The 25,704-nt window shown below is 36.9% G+C and overlaps 1 protein-coding gene across 2 annotated transcripts in view; it reads right to left on the reverse strand.

Moving 5' to 3' along the window:
- The window catches only part of LRP2 (LDL receptor related protein 2), a 264,762-nt gene that overhangs the window by 203,856 nt on the left and 35,202 nt on the right, over window positions 1-25,704 (reverse strand). For both annotated transcript variants that reach the window (XM_069080640.1, XM_069080638.1), the window contains exons 2-4: window positions 16,989-17,096; window positions 15,291-15,413; window positions 8,302-8,418 (exon numbers count right to left, since the gene is read on the reverse strand). In XM_069080640.1, the coding sequence (XP_068936741.1) occupies window positions 8,302-8,418; window positions 15,291-15,413; window positions 16,989-17,096 (348 nt within the window). The remainder of the gene's footprint in view (window positions 1-8,301; window positions 8,419-15,290; window positions 15,414-16,988; window positions 17,097-25,704) is intronic.

Below are 25,704 nucleotides of genomic sequence, written 5' to 3' on the forward strand. Positions count from 1 at the left end.
ATTTCTTATAATTGTTTGTAGTACTCACCTTTCCATATTATACATGCTTACATACATATACCTATATGTTCCTCTGCTACTTTGGCATTGGCAATGTAGCTGATTTAAAAAAAAATCATTAAGATGATAGCTCACATAATTAAGGAAGAACAAAAAAAATTTCCCCTATTCTTTCTATATAAAATTAGAAACTAGAATTCATAATTAACATTAAAAAATAATCATCTTAAATAGAACTTAGTTTGCATTTCTCTTATAATGAGAGCCCATATCATGTCTCATTTTTGTATTATAGTTATATTTGTATATGACTGTCTTTAGACTAGATTAGTAACTCTTTGAGGACAGGGACAGTCTTATTTAATCTTAATGATACTGCCTAACTGCAGTCTGTGCACAGTAGGGGAATAGAAGGTATTTGTTGAAGAGTTGACAGAGAAAACACAGTTTGCAGACCTCTTTACCCTCTCTAAATATAAATAACCCAATGGTACAATGAAGTAACAGACACGTTAATGTGCTGTAAAAGGACAAAGTGCTATACATTTGTCCTAGGGATAAGACATTCAACAATCAGGCAGTCATGCTCTCAATTAGTTCCATCCTCAATGCTTGACAAAATGGCCAAAAGAAAATAAAAACAAAAGTAGACATGCTAAAGAAAGAGACTGAATCTAAACAGATTTATGTAGATAAGGTTCAGCCAAAAGGTTCAAAATGGGCAATGGGTGACATGCTTAGGGAAATTTAGTTCTAAAACCCTATTTTCCCTTTATAACTCTCAGGTTATACTTTTTAAGACAGATGGCTACTCCAGCTCTAGGGCAGGCTAATATGTTCAGAGGAGAGATTTTCTCACCTGGGAGTGATCAACTTTTTAGTTTGGTCAGCAATTCTTCACTGGTGAGTACTACCAACAGGATTGGTTTAGCATTAGCTAAAGAAGATACATACCATGAGGAAAAGAGAAAATTAGTGAAATGAAATGGAAAGGCCACAGGAGAAAGGGTACAGGGATGAGATGAGGGAGTCAGAGAAAGGAGAGAAAACTTTCTCTATTGAGGGAATAAAAATCTCATTAGCCCTAATGCTGAGCTTTGCAAGTCATAGTGTTATTGGCAAACCTAAGTAGTCTGTAAGGAGAGTAGGAAATGGGGGAGAGTAAAAAGAAAGAATTAGCAAGAAAAGAAAAGAAAGATATAGATAGCTTTTTTATAATGTATGTATAGATAGATAGATAGATAGATAGATAGATAGATAGATAGATAGATAGATAGATAGATAGATAGATAGAAAGAAAGATGGTATTATGGTACAGTGCCATTGGGGCAGCTAGTTGGTGTAGCAGATAAAGCACCAGGCTAGGAATCAGGAAGATCTAAATTCAAATCCTGCCTCTCACACTTACTGTGTGACCCTGGGCAAATCACTTAAACCCTATTTGCCTCAGTTCCTCATCTGTAAAATGGGGTATTCTAGAGAAGGAAATGACAAACCACTCCAGTACCTTTCCAAGAAAACCCATGGGCAAAAGTCCCTGTGGTCATGTAGAGTCTGACATGAATAAACAACTATTAGACTATTTCCTTACTCAGTTACATTGGTTGCCTACCTGCTCTTCTTCCATGATTCCAAAGCTATTAAGGGCAGGAGAACTCCTTGCATATTCACGTCTATAAATTCCCCATCTCCTAAGTCTTTTCCTAGTCTACTTTGGGAAACCGATATGGATATTTTCCAGTCTAACCACAACTTGTTCTTCTAAGGGTAATGGTTTGATTCAATGTAGAAACTCTGAAGAACCCCATTTGCTTCCCAAAATACTAAGGAAAGGCAAGAGAGGTTTTAGTGGGTGCTCCCTATTGCTTTCAAATGTTGGAGGTAGATACCATCCTTAAGTTAGAATTCTGAAACACCTGCCTGTAGTAATAGAACCTAAGACAGAAAACAGCCCTGTAAACCTAGAAAGGGCACAAAGGAAAAGAATCATGGAGCAAACTGAACAGCACAGAATAGCAGTATGGGTCAGAGATAAGTACAAACATTTCAAATTGCACCTCAGGTGAAATGTTTCCATTTTGTGTGTTGAAGAACAGGTATTGACCTATTTATGTTTAAGATCCCAGCGATACACCTTGGTTGAGCATTAGGAGATGTGATTAATCTTAGTGATTTAGCTGAGCAGAGCTTGTCAGAAAAGGCATTTCTAGGAAGGCTGAAAGCTGGTTTCCCTACTTCCCAACGACAACAGTGAGGTCATCTTCTAAAAATAACTTGAAGCTCGAGCACCCCTGATGCTGGGAACCAGAAGGATAATTGTTATTGCCCCAGCAAAAGAGACGGAGAGGGAAGAAGCTTAGAGTAATGAATCACAAGTATTTGTACAAGTGCTCCTCGGCTCAGATATTCAGCCTCTACCGGGTATGCGTGAATGGCATTGTACCATAATAACATAGCATAATAGCATAACGGCATAGGTACCAGCCACTGTCCAAGCTGCAGTACTCCTATACAGAAAGACAAAAGTACCAACCAAGAAATGCAGCTAGGGTGTGATTCTTGTGAGTGTGTGTGTGTGTGTGCGCATGTGCATGTGAGCACACACACCAATAGCTATGGGCTCTTCCTTGTACCCTGAATGATTTCCCAAGTCAACCTCTGACTCTCGGAATCCCTGGTTCAAACACCATGTCCTCTACAAGGCCTTCTTAGTCTGCCCAGCTGCTAATGCTCTGCCTTCTAAAGTTACCTTCTGGCTACTACCCTGTATTTGCTTGAGTGTTCCTAGTTATATAAGTTGTCTCCCTCCATTCAAATGTAAGCTCCCTGAAAGCAGGGATTTGGGGATTTGGGTAGTATTGGGGGCTTTTTGCTTGCTGTTTTCTTGTATCCTCAATAGTACAATGACTAAAACATTGTTGTCATTTAATAAATGCTTATTTATAACATATGTGTATATATATTATGTATGTATTATATAGCACACGTATATGTACATATATATTGTTATTCAGCCATTTCTTAGTCATGTCCAACTCTTCGTGAGTTTTCTTGGCCAAGATACTGGAGTGGTTTGCCATTTCCTTCTTCAGCTCATTTACAGATGAGGAGCCTGAGGTAAACAGGGTAAAGTGACTTGCCCAGGGTCACACAGATAGTAAGTATCTAAGGCTGGATTTGAACTGAGGAAGATGAGTCTTCCTAGATCCAGGTCCAGCATTCTATCCCCTGACATATTCTTCTCACTGTCTCAGAGCACCAAATCCTTTCTTATGTATTGACCTGCCGGAAAATGTACATAGGACTCAAGGAGTAGAAGGACAGAACGGATGAGAACAAATCTCATTTGGCCATTGTGGAATCCTAGAAGCAAGAAAAGGTTAAGATTGGAAGGGACCTTTGGAAATCATCTAATCCGATTTCTTATTTTAGAGATGAGAAAGCTGAGACCTAAAGAAATTAACAGGCCCAGGGTCACTGAACTGGTTCGTCGTTGTTAGTCTTTTCATCATGTCCAACTCTAGTTAGCAGTAGCCAAATATGGCATTAAATGGGAGGAGAGGGATGGCTTGAGGAGCAGTAGTCATCATTTTCATTATTCTTGCTGTTAGTTAACTCCCCAAAATTTCTGAGTCCAGAGCCTGACTCTGGTCTATCCCCCTGATTCCCCTCCACCTGCTACTCTTAATCAGGCTTAGGTAATGGAGAAAAGAGGTTTTAAATTGCATAGGACAGAAAATCAATGAAAGAAACCCCCAAGGAGACCGCAGCCCCAGTAGCCCGCGGAATCAATGCTGCTGATGACCAGCTAGAAAGCCTGCATTTTAACAAGGGGTTTGCACTTTCCTCTGGCCTCCCTAAGTATCTAAAAAGAAGTGTCTGAAACCCCCAACGGCAATTAGTAGTATTTTTACTCAAACATAAGTCACTCAGGCATGTTGACCAGTAAAATAAAATGATCAATTTACTTAACTAAAAGGAAACTGTAGGATTTTTGTGCAGCCCATGTCTCCAATATACTAATTAAAAGGCCTGCAGCTTCAGCATTGTTAGGATGTTTATCTTAGCCTCTGCATGGGTAGTTTTTCTTTGCTGTTAATCCCATTAGCAGTAAAAAAAGAAGTGGCTTTGAATCTTTCCATCCCATTTAAAAAACACACACACAACTGACAAGTTGCTTAATATCAGTTGGCATTTTGCAGATGACCAGACTATATAATAACATAACCTAGTCAAAAGAAAAAAAAATGAGTTTTTACTTCTTTTTAAATCTTGAATTACCTTGTATTTGATAACATTTTATATTTGAAAAGTGTAAAATCAATGGCTCATCCATCTGTTTATATACCAGATAAAATAACCAAACACACAGAAACATAGTCATCTGCCTGAGTTCTTTTCAAGGATAAACTCTTTAGTAGAATCTGAATATTCCCATCTTCCATAATCTTATCCATTCTTACTCCTCTAGTCATCTCTCTTTTTAAGCTACCAGAACTACTAACCATTGTTTTCCTTATCCTTCATCTTTATTATTCATAATTACCACCTCAGAACAAAGCCATCTTCCTGTCACCATTACAGTCTTTCTATTTGTTATTATTCCCATTTTACATTTGGGGAAAGTGAGGAAGACAGCAGTTAAATTACTTGCCCAGGGTCACACAGCTCAGGTAAAATCTGAGGCTTAGATTAGAACTCAGGTCTTCCTGACTACAGGCTTCATTCTCTCTCTACTGTGCCTTCTAGCTGCCTCTTTGTTGTGATTCAATTGTTTCAGTCATCTTATTTTTCATGACCCTCTTTTGGGGTTTTCTTAGAAAAGACAAAGGAGTGGTTTGCCATTCTCTTCTCCAGTTCATTTTACAGGTGAGGAAACTGAGGCAAACTGGGTTAAATGACTTGCGCAGGGTCACACAGCTAGCCCAACACTCTATTCACTGTTCCACTTGAGGGAACAACTTAATTTTATTTTCTGTGACTTTCTGTAGCTTCAGCCGAGGCAGATGAAATTAAATCATCATTTACCTCCAATTCTTGTCTCTGATTGCTGTTTATTTTCATCATTTAGATGGTTTTTAGTGTTGAGCCATGGGCTAAAAAAGCAGAAATTAGCAAATGGTCAAATTTTTTCTTCAGGAACTGAGTACCAAACCATCATCTGACTCCTGAACACCAATGATATTTTCAAATGAAGTTTTTAAAAAAGCATTAAAAAGTAAGGACTTATCTTTAATAAAAATTCTTAGAAATTGTCTAGAGAGTCCATATAGGAAGAACGGTCAGACTTGGAGAGTATTAGCCCTTTGCCGACCCAACTGCATCTGTGTAGTGCCACCTAGCTGACTTCCTTTTCTCTTCTACTAGACTGTAAGATTCTTGAAGGCAGGGGTTGAGTTTTATTTGTCTCTGAACCCCTACAGTGCCAAACCTAATGTTTATATATGGTTGACACAATCATTACAGTCAATAAGAATTTGTTGAACAAATTAATACACAAGAAGCACTATCTCTTCAAGGGAAGAAATGACTTGTTTGTAAAATATATTCACTGACCCACAAGCTTATGAACCTGAGATTCAATGTATTTGAACCAAGTAACTAAATTCTATCCAGCAAGCTATGACCACAATGCTAAGGGGCATATTTCATACAATAACTTCAAACCAAAATGAAAGAGCCAAACCCTGCCCTCTGCTATGATGGGATCTCCCCTTGGCATTTTTCTGTAGTATTTTCTATAGTATTTCTTTTCTCCACAAAATCAAAACATAAAAGATATGGTTGTTAAATTATCTCAATATATAGATATGATCCTTTCTTAACATTCACTAAATTTTACACATATTAATAAGGAAAATCTAGCTAAAGGACTATTTATGGTAGGAAGGAAAAGAGAAGGCAATGTATTTAAAAGCAGACCTATTATATTTGCAAGGATTTTTTAACCTTTTTTAAATTTTAGACTTGAATACTAAAACTTAAATACTTAAAAAGAAAAGAAATGGAAGCATATTACATACTTAAATATAAAATAAGGGGGGAATGTCATATGAACAACACAATGTAAGAGAGGATTCAAAATATATAGCAATAAATTTCAATTCAAGAAAGCCTATATATTAAATACTACATATTGTGCTGAAAACTGTTCATCTTTTCTTTGCTTCCTTGCAGGTTTTCCTTTGTCCTTTCCTATGAATCTTTTACTCTGTTTTTTCCCCTTTTCATCTCTCCTCTCCTCCAGGGATATCTTTAAAGGCTATTGCATACACTGGTCAAGTTCAAGTGGTATATAATTCTATAAGTAAATAGCAGCAAGTCTGATCTTTTTAATTCTACATTGGCCATAACCATCAACAAGATTTATGTTTTCTAACCAAAAAAAAAACCCTAATATACAAAATTTACTTCTACATACATTTCTAAACCTCATTCCCTTCCTTGCCTACTGTTGTGAAGCTAGGGTACTCATATACCAAGTCATGAGAGCAGATTGTTTTTCTTTTTTCCCTTCAGAGAGCGACCTCAAGGTTCCATAGTCCACGAGCAAAGTCATGAGGAGTAAGTCTTACTAGTGATTTTAGAGTTGGCTACCAGTGATACACATGGAAGAAGTCCAAATAATCTGTCCTGGCTACCTTTTCTTTCATTTTCTTTCAAAATACCACTTCCTTCCATCACTCTTGTATTTCAGATTAAGCATTCATTTCTACACATTTGTAAGTAAAAGATGAAAGGATAGGCAATAGGCTGGGTGTCTAGTTTTCTGATACCTTCATAAACATGGACATGGATAAGAAAATAAACCTCTCAGTTAAGTTTAGTTTCTGTTATCCCTTTGAAGATTTTCTGTTCCTTGTACTATATATAAATTTGCTATGTGTACAGATTTCAGCTTTCTTTGGAACTCTTCCTGCCTAATTTATAACTGCAAGTTTGAGTTGATACTTTCTGTATATCTTTTCATTTTTTGTGGAGGCAGAGGGAGGCACAGAAAATGACAAGGATATGCTGAGGCTTAATAGAGTCTATTATTACATTTTCAGTGTATCTACACATCATTTATGTCCAACTTACCTTGCATATATCATTTTGTATGTAATTGTTTTCATGTTGTCTCTTCCTCTAGACTGAGTTCCTTGAGAGCAGAGACTTTTGCCATTCCTTGTACCCCAATAGCTTGGCACAGTGCCTGATTTAAGTGATTCATCATTAGTCCCCTGGAATCATGGATAACTAATAAAACCTCAACTCACTATTCAGAGAAAAAAGAGCTTTGGAGGAAATACATCTTTAACCATCTATGCCTGAAACCATGGAGAACCACTATGCCATTAAAAGATACAGAACAGCAGACTAGAATATCCACTGGTCTGACCTAAAATGAAATTCTAACAATAAAATAAACTGGGAAAGTAAAGAAGAATTCAGAGGCTCAGCACACTCTCTCTTCACCTACATCACACTACATTACCACACCATAATATTGTCAACCTAAATGGAGCAAGACAAGTATATAAGGAAACCTTTGCTTATAGTAACATTTACAGCTTAAACATTAAAATTAATATCACCTACGGACTAAAACACAGGAAATCCCAAAGGAGAGTAAGAGCAAATTGTTTAAACAGAACTTTATCACTTCTTATACACCTACTCTTAACAGTGTTTAATAAACAAAAGACGTATATTACTGACATAAGGGGAAACACATTTTCAAAATGTAACCTTTCTTAGCAGTATTTTGTAGACTATGAGCATGCAAGAATAGAAACCCAAGGGTTGGCTAGGTGGCACAGGGAATAGAGCACCAGCCCTGGAGTCAAGAGGACCCGAGTTCAAATCCAGCCTCAGACACTTAACACTTGCTAGCCATGTGACCTTGGGCAAGTCACTTAACCCCAATTGCCCTGCCTTCACCCCCCTCCAAAAAGAAAAAAAAGTTACAATTAACTTCACTGGACTTTAACCATTCTGTGTTTTTGATTCAGTGATCTTTTTTTTTTCCTTTAAGGTGTTTTTATCTGGTATTATTTTAATGACAAAATCTCCACACTCCAACTGCCTAGAACTCAGCATCCTATGACAGTACAAATGGAGAATGTCTTATAATAATGGGATCATATAAGAACATCAACCCTAATCCACCAAAGAATTTGCCATGAGATTTTGGTAACAAGAAGCATATTGTAGCCATTTCTGTCCATCAACAACCTCTTTAATCTTAAAAATTGATTAAAATGCCAAAGGGGGTGAGAGGCGAAACCAAATACAATGCTATGATTGCAAAAGACTTACGGCAGCCACTCTCATCAGCTCCATCTGGGCAGTCTCTAACCCGATCACACCTGTATTCATTTGGGATGCATTGACCATTAGGACATGTCATCTGCTGGCTTGAACATGTCCGACCAGCTGTAAGAAAAAGGGAAAAGAACATTGAATTTATATTTCACTCCAAATACAGACCAATGCGTTTTATTGTTCCCATCTTCTTAAGTTTACCAAACATTAATGAGAACATTAGGTAGGAGAAAGAGTGGGAAGGGAGACCAGTTTACATTCACTAACCACCAAAACGGTGTTTCAGAGTACAAGGTAAAGATTAATTATGGTTGTTGCTCTGTTCCCCATGCCCTTCCTCCCCATGTTCACCTGCTAAATTCCTTAATTTTTAAAGCCCAACTCAAACACTGCCCCCCAAGCTGGTAGCAAGCACCCTTTTATAACTCTTTGTACTCTAACTCAGTAATGCACCTACATAAGATACTGTGAATTACAGCTATATGTACAGATATTTGTGTTTTCTCACCCCCTAAGTACTGTGTATTGCAGCTGTGTTTAACTATGAATTTCTTGAGGTCAAAAATCATGTATCTCCCCTTAGCCTAACAATACTCTCCACCTAGAGATGCTTAATTAATGTCAGTTTACATGTGTTGAACCATGTAAAAGACAAGTAGGCCAGAATGAGATCAAAATGCATGGAGACAAAAAAAAAAAACCTAAATTGAGAAGGGCAGGCTAAACAATTTAGTAGCAGAATGGAGAATAGATTTTATTGACCAAGAAAAGATTCCTTGACCCCTCTAAAGGATTCACATACTTTACCATAATACAGTCTAAGAAGGGCTAGTGAGGGCAAGGCATAACAAATTTTACTGATTTTATCTGTAGCTAAAATGGGTAAAGCCATCTGGTGAATCTAAGTGCTCAATTTGGAAGGTACTTTAATTACAGTTCACATGCAGATAACCCTTTACATGCATTATCACTGTGGATATTCACATAACCCCCTCTGAACTAGATGCATGATTCCCATTTTACAGATGCAAAAACTGACTCAGAGATTGTGGCTTGCCCAAGATCTCACAGTGTTGTGTCTGAAGCAGGATTTGAAGTGGAGAATCTATCTGACTCTAGACCCAGGGATTCCATCTACTATATCTCAGTGCCTCTCACTTGGTAAAGGTGAAGTAAGAATGACCACAGCTGAAATTATATTACCTAATTTTAAGAGTTGGAAAATTATCCTCCTATATAGATAAGTGAAATGCTTAGGAAAGAAGCTGACTTTCATCAATTCTCCAAATAGAATCATGATTCTCTTTTGGAAAAGGACATCTGCCTTCAGACTTCCAGAGCAAATAGAAGTTAAATATAGAGCTTCACATGGAAACATCAGGGAAAAACCTTCAGATGTCAAAATTATTTTTTCCACTAAGAAAAAAATTAAAAAAAAAAATCTTGAACACCTGAAAAGGATCTGCTACTAAAAATATCCTGAAAAAGAGGAAGAATTTCTTAAGAAAAAAACAGCAAAATTATACACTTATATAAGTCCTGCAAAATGTGAAGATGCTTTTCTGTTTGTTAAGTTGGACATTAAGAAAATTCTGCTATAGTTACCTATGTCTCATGTTTCCCAAATGTTGTAACATTTGAAATGTTTGTGGTTAATTTATTACATTTTTCTTAGTCAGTGAAAATTAATCTGTAACATGTATCTGATCCATGTATCTGATACATATTTCATCTGATAAAATTCTACATTATGATATCTCTATCAACCCAAAATTAAGCACAGAAAAATTAACCCAACCTACACATTTCTTTAATTTTATTTATTTTACTTCACAATTTCTGTATCTACTTCAACAAATAAAGGTTAAGAGGTAGACAGTGTTAAACTGTTCGATTTTTGCTCACTGTATGGGCACAAAATTCTCAAAATTATGCAATTGCCTTTATCTGAGGAAGGTCAAGAAGATTAATCCTCCTCTGTTAAATTCCTGTAGAATTTATTCAATCTAAGTCTATGTTTCCAATTGTTCCCTCGAGATTGAAAAGATCTCTTTTCCTTCTCCCAAAAAGTAAGAACAAGGAATTCTAGAGAAAGTGTGAAAGCAACCTATTTCAGGTGTCAGCATCACTTTCATTGCACTGGTTCTATCTAAAACACCTAAATTTATCATTTTCTACTATTTAAATTCTTCTAGTCCTATATTTGATCTTTAGGAGTCCTAGTGCTTGTCTGGGAAGCAAAATTTAAATTAAATGCAATATTTAAATTAATTTTTTAAAGACACTGACATAAATTTAAATAATTAAATTTAAATTATATGCTGTTAAGCACACACAGAAATATGCCAAGTATAAAATTTCAAGTTCAGTCAACCAACATGGTTTCAAGAATTTAGATAACCAGATTTCTACAGAATGAAAAGGAAATTCACTGTCATGCAAACAGATAATCACCAACTCTTCCAGGATGCAATTAATCCTGAAGGAGTAGTGAAGAAGAGCGATTTCTATTTATTTTTACTTCTGGGGAATGGAGAAGGTTAGTATAAAGAAAAAGTAATGGGCTGACAAGTTAAAAAACTAACCCTATTCCCCCAACTACCAAGCTCAGTGTTTCAAACTCCAAAGGCATTTGAGTGCTTGTAAAGTAACCATATAAAGTTACTGGTATTCAAGTATTTAAGTAACATTTCCTCCATAAAAAGGAAGCTTCAGTAACAATAATAGCATTTTCTATCCTATCCCTACTCTGATCCAGAAATATATGTAATAAATATTGGTCATTCCTAAGTATGTAACAGACACAGCATAAAAGCTGCCCCCTGATTCAAAAACCAGTCTGCAATTCTGTTTATGTATTTCAGCCTAAAACCTTTTCCTGCTCTACACTTGGCCAGGCAGGGTAGTAGGAGTTTTCATCACCTCTGAAAATGAAGGTCTTTCATATACACCATTTCCCCCATATACCACAACCTACACAGTAGTGGAGGAGAGATGATGTGGAAAGGACTGAAGGAAAAGACCATGTGTCTGGTCAAAAACTGAAGCATTAGCATAAAAAGACAGAATAAATTTTCTACATTCTTCGATTTAAACCAAATTTGTCTGATGTGGATTTTTCTTAAAAAAAAATCTCTATTCTGCTTCATCAAAAGACTCCTTGGCATCTAGTGACATGGCTGAAAAGGGTTCTAACTCAGTACAAGATTCCCACGTACTGGGCCAAATTCCAATCTTTCATACATGCATCCAGGAGTCAATAGGAGCTCCATCAGCATGCATCCAAGGGTAGAATAAGGCCCCATGCAAAGGAGCCATCAAAAAACATCTGCTTTTTATTTGATCGGGGGGTAACTATGTTGACAATGACTGCATTAAGTTGCTAGCCAGAATCTTGATGGACATTAAAATTGGCCCTGGGAAGATTAGCCCTGAGATCTATTACAAATTACAAATTCCCAGTCTCTATAGAATATGCATATGGTGAAGAGAAAAATCCCTTTTGTGATATGTAGTAGGAATCTAATTGTTAATCTAAAAGTCAGAGATATATTCTGCCACGAAACAGGCCCTTTTCTAGTAGCCTGCAAATCAATCAACATTTCTACATGTTTTCAGTTGGGGGGGGGGGGAGAGATATGGAGTAGTGAGGCCACCTGCTACCCTCAGAAATTCTATCTGGTAACCTAGTATCATGGGAATTTTCCCAGCAACACTGATCCTAACCTAAATTAAAGGGTACACACAGTGGGGCAATATCCTCAGTGTCCCAGACAATATTCAGTAATAGAATATAAGCTCCTTCTTCCATGGACTCCTTGCTTTTATTTTTTTAATTCACAGTGCCTGGTACATAGTGGGCCTTAATAAATGTTTGATGATTGATTGGTTCAGAATACACAAAAATCACACAGCCTGCCCTCTCACATCTGACCCAGGCCATAGGTATAAAAAGTCTGAAAAAGACTAGTCTTTGAATCATAGAATCTAGATTGTAAATAAGTAAGGCTCAATTTAAATATAAATAGATTTAAGAATAGGGATTCTTCTGGAATCTGTGAACATTTTTTTAAAATATATTTTGATAACTGGTCATTTGAATTCATTTCCTCTTTAATCTCATGTATTGTATTTTATTCATTTAAAATCATTATTCTGCATAGGTTTTCCTAGTTTACCAAAGGTGTTCATGACACGAAACAAGTTAGGAACCCCTCCTTGCTTTAGAGAACTGGTACTGTACTGAGTTGTTAATGTTTCCTACCATCAGCTTAGTGAATGGTATTTAATCCCACATTGCTTCACCCCTACACCTACTCCCTAAATCTTCAGGTTAGCTGTGGAGCTGTCTCCAGCATCTTCCAATTACATAATTTCCTTGCAAACTGCTTCAAATTTTAAGAAAGTAATTGAGCTGGAGAACTCTAAGGACCAAACACTACCTGATGAGCCCTTGACATTTTGTTGAGGGTTTAAGAGTAAATATTTTTTAATTTGTATGTCATTGCTTAGCAATTGGATTTAATATATTTGGACGTTGGTGTTGGTGGTAATCTTTAGAGCAGTGGTTCTCCACCTAGCTGACAAATTAGCTTTCAAAGGCACATCCATCCTGCTCCCCTACTTCAAAACCGAAAGTGCCTTCCTATCGCCTATAAGATAAAATCCAAATCCCTCAACTTGTCATTTAAGACCACTGACAGTTTCCCAAATTCAACACTTCAGAAGAAGCCATCTCTGTGACTTCATATAGGCTATTCTTTCTGCCTAAAATGCACTTTCTCTACAACCCCACCTCTTAGAATCCTTAGCTCCATTAAGGCACAGTTCAGATATCACCTCCTAAATCTTTTCTTGCTCCCACTAGTAACTAGCACTCTCTCCTTCCTCAAATTATCTTGTATTGATTTATCCTTTTACATTTTTCATAGATTGCAATTTTCCTGAGAGCACAGATTCTTTGTTTTTGTCTATCTTGTTCACAATCTAATTGATCTTGCTATCATCTACTAGGGTACTCACCTGCCTCTTAGGGGCATGGAATCAACCCTATGTTCTTGAAAACCCAAGAGGCAACCTGGCCTGAGTGGAAGCACATTGGACTTGGAGGAAGACCAGGATTCTGATCCCACCCCTGACCCTTGGTGGCTGTGTGACCATGGTGAAGGCTCAACCAACCTAAGCTTCAGTTTCTTCATCTACAAAATGGAGATGCTGATACTTAGAGTACCAATCTCACAAGGTTGTCATAAGGTCCAAATGAGATGTTTGTAAAGCACAATATTGATGCAAATTGTTATTAACAATTAAATCGTAGGAGACAATGACTATTAGGGCAACTAGGTGGCATGGTGCATAGAGTGCCCAGCCTGGAATCAAGAAGACTAATTTTCCTGAGTTCAAATCCGGCCTCAGACACTTAATAGTTGTGTGACCCTAGGCAAAGTCACTTAACCCTCTTTGCCTCAGTTTTCTCTTCTGTGAAATTATCTGGATGGAGTCATGATGAGTTGGACATGACTGAAAAATGACTAAACAATAACAAAATTAAGTCATAGAAGAGTTGTGATATAGGTTGTTTTGGTTTTGGTTTTGTCCCAATCTGATTTCAGCGGAGTAGGGAACGCCTACCAATATACAAATTCCAATGTAAAATGGAAGCAGTTCTTCAACTTATAGTCTTATGAAGCCATTCTTATAAATATGAATGAGTTCCATGTATATATAGTGATGGTAATTTTCACTTCTACCTTTACTATGTTTCTAGATCATCCAGGACAGGATGTGATTATGGCAGGAGCAGGAATCAAAGGAGAAGCCACCCGTGATGTCATTTCTGTCATTACTAGGCCCTCCATCCAAGCATCCAACTCAAAGCATTCATTACGAGCCTGCCATGTACCAGGTACTGTATTAAGACTGGGGATTCAAATAAAAGCAAAAAACCAGTCCCTGCTGTGAAGGAGCTCTCAATCTCATGGGCAAGATAACATGCAAACAACTAAGACATATAAAGGACAAATACAGAAAAGGGAAGCTTAGTCGAGTGGGAAATAAAGAACAAGAGGTATGCATGCATCAGATTCCAAAGAAGCAGATGGAACAGAGGCTCTTCCTTTCCCCCTCCTCCCATCCATCCACTTGCCACAGCCTACATAAAATGATGCAGCCCTACAGAAGGCAGGGACCAAAAGGCCTTCCAGTTTGGCGCCTGAGTTTGATGTAATCCAGTAAAAGGGCACAGGATTGAGCCTTTTGTTTCCAGAGTTACTAATACTTACTGACAATTCTTCAACATATTCACACTTTCAATATCATGAGATACTTATTGCACAGGTTTCCTGGATGTAAAAGTATCTTTGTTTGGATCAGGGATTATATTTGTTCTGCTTAGCCCCAGGGGGCAGATCTAAGAATTAAAAAGTGCAAGTGGCAAAGAAGCAGCTTCCATAGGCTTAACCTAAGGAAAAGCTATCTATTAGCTTATTCATAAGAGGAATGGGTTCCACATTACTGGAGGTCTGCAAAAAAAGAGTGGATGACCACTCATGTCACATGTTTTGGAGTGGAGAGGATTCTTTTTCAGGTCTAGCTTGGACTAGATGGCTACTGAGGTCCCTCCCCATCTATAAAATGCTATGATTCTGTGACTCCTCAACTACTAAGCCCCTTAGTCAATATTTATAAACAATAAAATATGATCAAATGTTTTTGTATCAATGACAAATTAGAATATCATTCCATGTTCATATAAGATATGGAGAGAGCACTGGCTTCAGAATCAGAAGACCTAGGCTAAAATCCTTGGTTCTGCACATTACTAGTTATGTGTATTTGGACAAATCTTTACCTTCTCTGGACCTCAATCTCTTCATCTGTAAAATGAAATAGTGATATCAGTTGACCTCTAAGATCCCTTGTGGCTCTAAATTTACATGGCCCTATTATCCTAATTCAAACAATGTTGTGCTGCTAATACTTACGGCACTGCTGATGTTCATCTGACCCATCATCACAGTCTTCTTCATCATCACAAACCCAGACACGAGGGATACATTCTCCATCACTGTGACACTGAAACTGGCTAGCAGCACAAGAAGGATGAGCTAGAACAAACCAGAAAAATCACTTAACATACTGAACATTCAGCAAAAGAACATTCATTCAAAAATGAACAATTTTAAAGTCATACAAACAAGTTTATATCCATAACATTCTACATGATGCTCTTAGGTGCAAAGTATAGCAATACAGTACAAGGGAATCTGTAGTTCTAAATAAGAATAATCACTAAAATATAGGATCCTATTATTTAGAGGTGGAAGGGACTTCAGAGATCACCAAATCCAACTCTATTAGTTCACAGTCAAGAGAAGTGATCTTCCCTTGGGCTCAACCAGAGTTTCACACACACTGATGAATCAGAAAAATAAATTCAATAAAAATATATGGAAGATGTATAACCTATTTCAGACTGCTTATTGTCTCGGGAAGAGGGGAAGGGAAAGAGGGAGGAATAGAACTTAGAACTCAAAAATTTTTTTAAAGTTAAAATTGTTTTTACATGTAATTGGGGGAAAATAGAGTATTATTAAGCATTACATATGGAAGAAAAAAGTTAGATATGAAACATAAAACACCCTCATTTCACATTTTTAAAATTATGAAATTAGATTTATAAGATTTAAATTAACTTTCAAAAATTCTGCAATGATGAAGCAATATCTAAAAGGAGAATAATATTGCATGGATTGCTGTTCCATCCCTGTTGAGCAGGGTGGGGGGGTGTCCCAAATTGTTCCATCTTAATTATAACTAAATGGGCAAGTAAATGGGTACCATTAAACCTATAAGTGAATTGCTCAATGGTGTGAGATATCTCCCCATCCTCTTATGCTCAGCCACTCCCAACTAGTATAATAGGAATTCAGCTGTTGTACTTTTTAGTTCCTCCAACAATTTAAGACTCAGTCCTTTCTTTTTCTATTTTGTTAATACCCGAGGTAAAAAAAAAGACATGGTGAGGAATCACGGGTGACTACAATTAAATTGGGAAAGATAATTTAACACCCGGCCATACTACCAGCTCCTATAGCTCCTTTGTGGTACCTCAACCAGACCATATCATATTATACCTCTTTACAAATGAGGAAACAAAATTAAGAAGATGCAGTGACTTGGACAAAGTTAAGAAGTTATAGGTGGCAGAGTCAGAAATTAAATCCAATCCTTTTATGTAAAAATTGGTTTCCATTTAGGCCAAGAGCCATAATCATTCAATTACCAATGCTCTTGGTTTTTCTCTTTGGTAGACAAAATTTCCATGATTAATGAACAAAAATTGTTGTCAATATGCTTCCAAAAACCTTCAGGAACATTTCCAGAGGTATATGGGGTTTTTGGCACATGGCCATGGGATGGATCTTAGAATGATGAAGATATGAGCAACACCCTAACAGAAAATGAGGATATGCTCATTTCTACCATAGAAATAGAATTCAAAAGACATGGGTCCACTCCTGGATTCCACAGCTAGCATCCAGGGTTTTCAATTAGTAATATTTCTTGCGTGTTAAAGGTTTAAATGCCCCCAACATTTTTATTAATATTATAATATAGTATTAAGAAAATTAATTTTCATGCCCCTCTTTACAATCCCCCCACCCTCACCCCTCACTTACGGCAGCCTGCTTCATCTGTGTCATCTGAACAATCCCTGGCTCCATCACACCTCCAGTGTGCAGGGATGCATCGGCCATTCCCACAACGGAACTGCCCACTGTTACATGCTGTAATACAACCCCCCCAAAGAAAGAGAACATTAATCAGAAACTCAAGCTGTGATACAAAAATAATTAATTTCTCTTGCAATCCCTTTGCATTGCAATCCCATCCTACCTTGAAGACATACAATAATAATAACAACAAATATTTGAATAGTACTTTAAGGTTCACAATGCACATTTCTTGCAACAGCCCTGTGAGGAAGGTAGAGCAAATATTATACCCCTTTACAAATGAGGAAACAGAATCAAGAAGATGAAGTGACTTGTCCAAAGTAAAGTAGTTATACATAGGTGACAGGGTCAGAAACCAAATCTAATCCCTTCTAGGTGAAAACCCAATGAAACCCAATGTCTTTTCTGCTAAAATGCATTGTTTAAAAGAGGAAACTCTCTTTAGCAAGATTTTAAATCAAATTCAAGTTGAATTTTTTAATTCTTTAAATTTAGATTAAGTCCTTTTCTTTCTGTCTCTTTTTTCATCTTTTCATAACACATATACACAGGAGAGTAGGCTTATATAACTATATTACAGTAACCTTCAGAATCAATTGCAGAGTAGAGGTAGGGTAATAGAGACAGAGATGAGTTCTGATCCAAATGAAGATATAAAGATATGGATAAGAAAATACTGTATTCTGGGAAAAGTCAATCTGCAATGATCTGAAGAAGTTATAATAATGATGATTTTATGATGATATGTCTGGTATCCAGATCCTAGTTCTGTCACTTACAACTTGTGTGACCTTGGAAAAGTCACTTAACCTCCCTGTTCCTCAGTTTCCTCCTCTGTAAAGTGAAGGGGCTGGCCTTTAAGGTCTTTTTCATCCTTAAATCTATGATACATTCTAGGTCAAAAAGGGGAAATAAAGCTGAAATAGACTGTATTGTTTTTGCTACTATAAGGCCACCTCCATTTTCCAATAACATTTATACCAAATTCTCTTGCATATGATGACCAGATAGTATTATTAGAACATAATAAACACATAAGTCAAGACTTTGGAGACAAATCATTGAACAATCAAAATAACTTTTTTCATTAAGTTATTCATCACTGTCGGTAACATAACTGAAAACATGACTTCTAAATAAAACCATTTGCTACCACCATAATTTTAAATATTTCCCACCTTCATCATTTTAAAATCCATGTTCATAGAGCTAAATCATTCTTAGACTCAGAGAAATAGACTTAAATAAGTATTTGAGCCATTTTCCACCAAATGCTAGGTCTCAGGTCTTTTCTGAAAGCCAAATTAACTTAGGGTCTATCAAAGGATACAAGGTTCTAAAGACAGCAGCATTTCCAAGTCTTCTTGGTAATGTGAGGAGAACATAAATAGTACAATGACTAAATTCACCCTTCCATCCATTCATTCGTTCAACAAATATTTATCGAGATTTTTCATAGGTCTTCTGGAACAAGTGGCACTAACTTGGCAGAAACAAATCCTCTGTAGTTAACACAAATGTCTGGCCAAGGACCTCCCTAAGCATCTTGTGCCAAGCAGGGAATTTTAAAGAAAGCAACTAGCACAGAAACATCTTGGAGAGGACTCAAAAACATTCTCTTTACAGAATCCAAGGTGGCAGGAATAAGGGTGGAGAGAGTTGATTCTTTGGCATTTGTGTGTTTGTATTTTTTTTAATATCCCCCCAAGAGCTAATTAGTAATCATGATGAATTACCGATTTCAATTATTTTGTAACTCAATCAAAAATTAGGTAAATATACACCATAGCCACCTACTCCTAGAAAAAATAAACAATGCATTATCCTGACTTCATGTAAACGAAAGGCATATCGACAGAGTCACATAAACACAGTTAAGTGATCTATTCCTTGGGGATAAAGACTACTTTGTGCATGGAATGTTCAAATCTGATTGTCTGGTTGTGACATCCTGATTTATAATGTATGCTGCAAATGGTCAGAAATTTCCCTTGCCTAAATGGTGGTACAGAGTGGTACAGGAGTACATACACCCAAATACCTTCTATAGACTAATGCATGATGGTGGTTGGTGGTGCAGGTCTGGGGTTGGTGGTGCAGGTCTCTTATCAACTACCTTTAAAACACAACAACCTCCCTTGCAAAAAATGCCCCAAAGGAATGTACAAATTCACTCTGGAATCCCAGAACCTCTCATTGGATTTTGCTCTACAAAGCAATATTTCCATAGGAGATTAGGGACTTTGGGGGTTTAACTGTTAACACAACATATATTAAATCACTTTTATCAATTAGGTCTATTGTTGGTAATCCAACCTAATCCATTTGTAAATTCAGTGTATTTGTCTCAGCTTCTAATAACTTTTGATTGAAAAAAATTTAACAATATAAGGTTGTCTATTTATAAAGGATTCATATACCTAAATGCAAAATATATTAGTTTGCAAAGAAAATGTTTTTAAGAAAACTCACATAAAAATATTATTACCCTTTTAAGAATATATATGTATATGTATGTATAATCAATAAAGTTTCCCAGAAACATTATTTAGTACAGTTAAATTATAAGGGTTAGTTTTGTTTTTCCTAAAGCATTATATTTAAACATAATCCTAACAGGGCACAAGAGTCATTTATTTAAATATTTTCTTAAACCAAAACCACTTATTAGAAAACACAGGAAATTTGTAACTGTTTGAGGACAATAAATGTTTATTCATTTTTTTCAAGCAAGAAAGTTTTTAGGGACTTAATATTTTAAAACACATTCCCAATCTCCCTAAACTATCTCAGATAAGCAATGCAATAAGGTCTATCCATTTATCAGCAAATTCTCTATGATTCATTTGTCAAATTCATCTTTTAGAAGGAATCTTCCATGCCTATTTACAACTTCCAAATAACTATTGATTAGAAATATCTATTGAAAACAAAATAAACTAAGACTTTATCTTTTCCATGAAGCCTCTTAACAGATACCAAATTCTGGCTGAGGCAAGCAACCTCAGTATTCACTGAATTAGAAAATGGGAAAACTAGCCTCCCTTGAGAAATGCAAAGGACTTGAAAAACAGTTACAGATACTTGGGTTCCATTTTATCTTCTTTTGATAGTTTTGAAAAAAATTGCTTTTTCCTCACAAACTACCTACATACTGGCAAGTTATCCTATTCCTAGTTTGTTGTTTAAAAAACCCTTCTTTATTACTTTCTATGTGCAAGCCACCATACTAGGCATTGGTATAATAAGGTGAAGCACTAAGAAGTTAAGTTTTTTGTCTACAGGCGTACAGGAGATCTGACAAAAAACAACCTGGCATGCTAAATTCTGACTTAAAGCCTTGGGTTTAAGGTCCTAGGTCTAAGTAAAGTATCTTTACAAAACATTTACAAAACTATAAAATATCTCTGAAAAAACTCATCTTCAATACATATCTTTAAGCAAGATATGATTTCGTTTCACTACTAACTACTCTCTTTCCTCTGAAATAAATAGAATTGTGCTGGAACCAGCTCAAACCTGCTTGAGAGAACTGGTTGTTAAATTTTCAGTGTGGGCATTTACACTTCAGAAACTGACAAACACTACAGACCAGGGTTTGATTTATTAGGAGTATTTTTATTCTATAAAAATATAGGAAACATTAATAAAGCAGATTAAACTTCAAAGTACATTATGAGTACATTTTTCCCAAGGAGCCAATTGTCAAATATTTATCAATATATCACTAGCTCAAACCACACTTCAAGTCAAAGTTCTTGTTAAGAAAAACCAGATTGAAAAATAACAGCTTAGAAGAATCATGAATTAAGAATCCCTTTGAATACCAGCCTCTAACCTTCTACCCTAACTCTAGCCACCACCACCCCCCAAATAAAACTATTATACTCAAAAATGAAATAGGAGGAAATCCAAGCATAGACTGCCTTCTGGTTCTTTTCACTGTAACCTTCCCAATTTACAAATAAGATCCAAAACGTTCAAGACATAGACTTTTCCAACAATGACAAGTGCATTGAGTGAATGAATTAAAAACTACACAGATGTAGCTGGTCACCAAAAGTCTAATAGCATCCAAATTGACTGATCTTCCTACACAAGCTCTCTAAGGAATTTGTAAGAATGTATTTTAAGGCAAGTTCTTACTTTTTAATTTTAAATTATCTGGGGTATTCAGGAGTCAGATGATGGTTTAGTGCTCGCAGTAACAAGACATTCCTGAAGAAGAAATTTGGCCATTTGCTCATTTCTGCTACTTTAACCAATAGTTCAACACTTAAAACCCTCCAAATGATGAAAATAAACAATAATCAAAGGCAAGAGTTGGAGGCAAATGATGAGTTATTTTGATCTGCCTCAACTGAAGCTATAGAAAGTCACTGAAATTAAGTTGTTCCCTCTCATGGCGCATTGGTGGCATAGTGGATAGAGTCTGGGCGTGGATTCAAGATTCATTTTTACTAGCTGTATGATCCTGGGCAAGTCACTTAATCCTGTTTGCCTCAGTTTCCTCATTTGTCAAATCAGCTAGAGAAGGAAATTGCAAACCACTCAAGTATCTTTGCCAAGAAAACCCCAAATGGGGTAACAAAGTGTTAGACAAGACTGAAACAACAGAACAACAAATGTTCCAAGAACGTGACAAGGCACTGGAAATACAAAGACAAAAATGAAACAGTTCCTACCCTCAAGGAGCTTACATTTTGTCAGGGTGAGATAACATACACATGAAAGTATATGCAAAATATAGACAAAATTTAAAAGCTACAAAAAACAAGCTATTTAGGCCTGGAAACAGATGTGTATTTATGCTGTCTGAGGATCAGGTTTATGAAGTTCAAAGCTCATCACCAAAACAGTGGCCATCAGGTGGTAGATTATTTTATTGGTCCAGAAATTCAACAGTCTACTAAGATACTAAGACCAATGAAATCACAGATGTTTTAAAGTATTGAAGTTGGTAATACGTTACCATGTTCAGTCAATAGATAAAATACCTATTTATATGGACTATTGCCTTCATTTCTGAGTACCATTATTTTAGGAAGGATGCTGACAAGCTGGAGCATGTTTAAAGAAAGACAATGAAGATGGTGAGAGGATTCCAGGTCTGTGCGCTCCTTAAGGGCAGGGATTGTTTTGCCTCTTTTTTCATCCTCTGACCTTAGCACGGTGCCTGGCACATAGTAGGTGCTCAATAAATGGTTAGTGATTGATTGACATACTACGAGCAGTTGAGCTGGAGATGTTTGATGTACAGAGAAGATGTAGGTGGAACATGGTAACTGTCTTCAAGTATTTGAAAGGCTTCAGTAAGGAAGAGAGATTCAAATTGTCCTACTTAGTCCCCTAAGGAACTAGGAGCTATGGGGTGACATTGTAAAGAGTCAAATTTAGGTTTGGTATAAAAAAAATTCTAAAAATTAAAGCTACCCAGAGAGGAGCTGCCTCAGTAGGTAATGGGTACATCTTGCTAACTGAAGCAATAGCAAGACATGTCCCAGGTGAGTCAAGCCACTGACAATATCTTGACAATCATCTCCCTTCAGACCCTGATGAAGACAGTTCAGTTCACCAGCCCCAGGAATTACCCTCCAAACCAACAGTCCTTCTTCTAGTAAGGCACCCTCCACAGTTATCAAGGGAAGTGACCATTGTGAAGAAGAGGCCTGCCATCCCTACCACCAATGCCAACTCCCAACCAGTTGTTACCAGACATTGAAGCCTAAGAGCCCCTGGTATAGAGATACTCCTGCAGATCACCAACCATCTTCCAGAAAAGCATGCTTTGTGGAGATGGAACATGCCAGCTTTTCTGGAAGTATTACTGCTCTCCAATCTACAGCTCAAACAGCTACTGAAGACTGAGAAAAGAAAGGTCTCACCTACCAGACCAATGGTATTGGCAAATGTTTCAAAATTAGAAATGACTATGATTTTTTTATAAATAAATAAGACGTTAAAGAAGATGCTTTGCTATTGAACCACTGGGCCTTTCCATTTGACTTGCAGCTCAAAACCTCTTAATGTGATGTCTTTCCCAATTAGAGAGAGCTCCTTGAGAGGTAGGACTATCTTCCATTTTTATTTGTATCCCCCCAGAACTAAGCACAGTGCTTTGCAAGTAGTAAGTGCTTAATAAATGCTTTGATACTCATTCATACAAAGACTATACAATTATTTGTCATATATTGTAGAGATTTCTGTTCAGCTACACAATGCATACTAGAAGTGCTCTAAAGTCCCTTCCAACTCTGAGATTATGTGATTGTTCCTCCCACATACTGTCTCACTAGAAGATCCAAAAGAACAATAAAAACAACATTATAAAGACAAACAGCTTTGAAAGATGAGACTTGGATCAACGCAGTGTACTAATCAGGATTGCAGATGGCTGATGATAAAGCATGGACTCACCTCTTGCCTGAGACATGATGCACTAAGATAAAGAATAAGAACTATATCTTTAGACACAGCCAATGTGGGAATTTGCTTTCTTTGACTATGCATATTTGTTACAAGGGCCATATTTGCTTAGGTGAGAAAAGAACGGCAATATCATTGGTGTTGTTGGGGATGCACAGAACTATGAAGAATGGGTATTGTCTCCAAGAGCTTACAATTTTGACTGGGAAGAGAAGGCATTCTGACATAAAAAGCTAAAAAAACTATGAGGCAGGGTATAATGAAGTACCAAATGTACCACCACTCATCATTTCCCAAATAGGCCTCCCTTGTTCTCTTATCTGTGTCTTTACTTACGTGCTTCCCTCCATGTCTCTGCCTGTCCATTTCCTACACATTCTTCAGGCCCAGCTAAAATGCCACTCCTCTATAAAGCCTTCCCCAATCCTTCCAAATGTAAAGAACATTTTTCTCCTAAGTCCCATAATACTTTATTGGTGCTTTTCATGTGGACTTAAATTCTACCTTACAGTGTTTTTATCCTTGGTTTCTCTCTCTTACTAGAGTATAAGTTCCATGGGAACAACTACCATCATTTCCTCTCCTTTGTATCATCCTTTGCGGCTAATATGGTGTCCTGAACAAAGCAGGAATATAGTGAATATTTGTTAATAAATGACGAGGGTTTTGGTTTTGGTTTTTATTTTTTTGGAAAATTAGTCATGTAGAAATGTTGGAGTAGAGGCAGTAAGATCATTTCAATTCCAAATTGATGATATTACCCTGGGCAGGTACAATGCTAAACTAGAATATGGGCCTTGGGACCATACATTGGACCAGAATACTTCCACTTCTTTCAGGTCCAGACTATACCTGCTCCCTCAATCCCTGCAGACCTAAAAGCCTGTCAGGTGGTCAGTCAATGACAACAGGTAATGAGTGAAGAAGATTAGCATAATTCAGCTTCACCCTTGGAGTCTGTTCAGTGTCTCCAGGTTGCAGTCCATTCATTTGGGCCTCACTTCCAAGACTGGAGGAACCTAAATAATTAAGGAGACTGATGAAATTAGAACCTAGGACAACCAGGTGAAGACAAGCAGGAAGAGAGGAAAAAAAAACAGACACACAATGTTGACAACATCAGACTTGTACCGATATATAAAATGATTTATCTTCAGTTTTAGACCAACATCAAATGGTTTTCCCCATATTTTTGCCTTATGTCTCTTATTTAACCTGATATGTGGCAGGAAAATTTATTTTGTATTTTTTGTGCTTTAAAAAAACCCTATTTCGAGGAGGCTAGGTGGCACAGTGAATAGAGCACCAGCCCTGGAATCAAGAGGACTGAATTCAAATCCAACCTCAGACACTTAACACAAAAACTAGCTGTGTGACCTTGGGCAAGTTGCTTAACCCCAATTGCCCTGCCTTCCCCCCTCCGAAAAGCAAAAAAACAAAAAACAAACCTATTTCCCCAGAGGATACATGATAGATATTTCACCTCAGTCTCCATTGCAATAAGTAACAATGATGCCCTGGGGTTCCCTCAAATTAAAACTAAGGATATCCATAACAACTGGTCCATCCCTATGAAGGATGAGTTGAAACAACATTGCTCTTCCAAGACACATTTGAGAGAGGCAATATCATGTAAGGGAAGGGGTACTATTAGACTCAGAGTCAAGAAGATAAAGTTGGGTTATACTAACTAGCTGTGCAAACCTGGCCAAGACAACTGAACCTCTATGTGCCTCAGTTTCCCATTCTGTAAAATGTGCATAATAATACAATACTGAGCCTCATAGGGTTGTTGTGAGGCTCCAGTGAGATTGTTTATAAAATGCCGTCAACAAAAGTTATTACATGGTATAAAATCAGTTGGTGCCAAGGATTACATGCTTACTTGAGACTACAAATTCACCATGTATATAGGACTTTAAAATTACATAGCTCTTTAAGGTGGATGGTGCAAGTATTGCTATCGCCAGATAAGGAAACTAAGAATCAAAAGAGGGAGGTTCAATAACTGTCCCAGAATCGATAGCTAGTAAATACAAGAAGCAACTCAAATTCAGATTCATTGGAGCATAGATTTAGAGCTGGATGGAACCTTAGTAGCTGTCAGATTCAACCCCTCATTTTACAGATGAAAAAAACTGAAATCAAGAGAGATTAATTTTCTCTCTCTCTCTCTCTCTCTCTCTCTCTCTCTCTCTCTCTCTCTCTCTCTCTCTCTCTCTCTCTCTCTCTC

The sequence above is a fragment of the Petaurus breviceps genome, unplaced genomic scaffold, assembly GCF_028583685.1.
Source record: "Petaurus breviceps papuanus isolate PSGF00001 unplaced genomic scaffold, PetGlider_PUasm1.0 91133, whole genome shotgun sequence".
NCBI classification, from domain to species: Eukaryota; Metazoa; Chordata; class Mammalia; order Diprotodontia; family Petauridae; genus Petaurus; species Petaurus breviceps.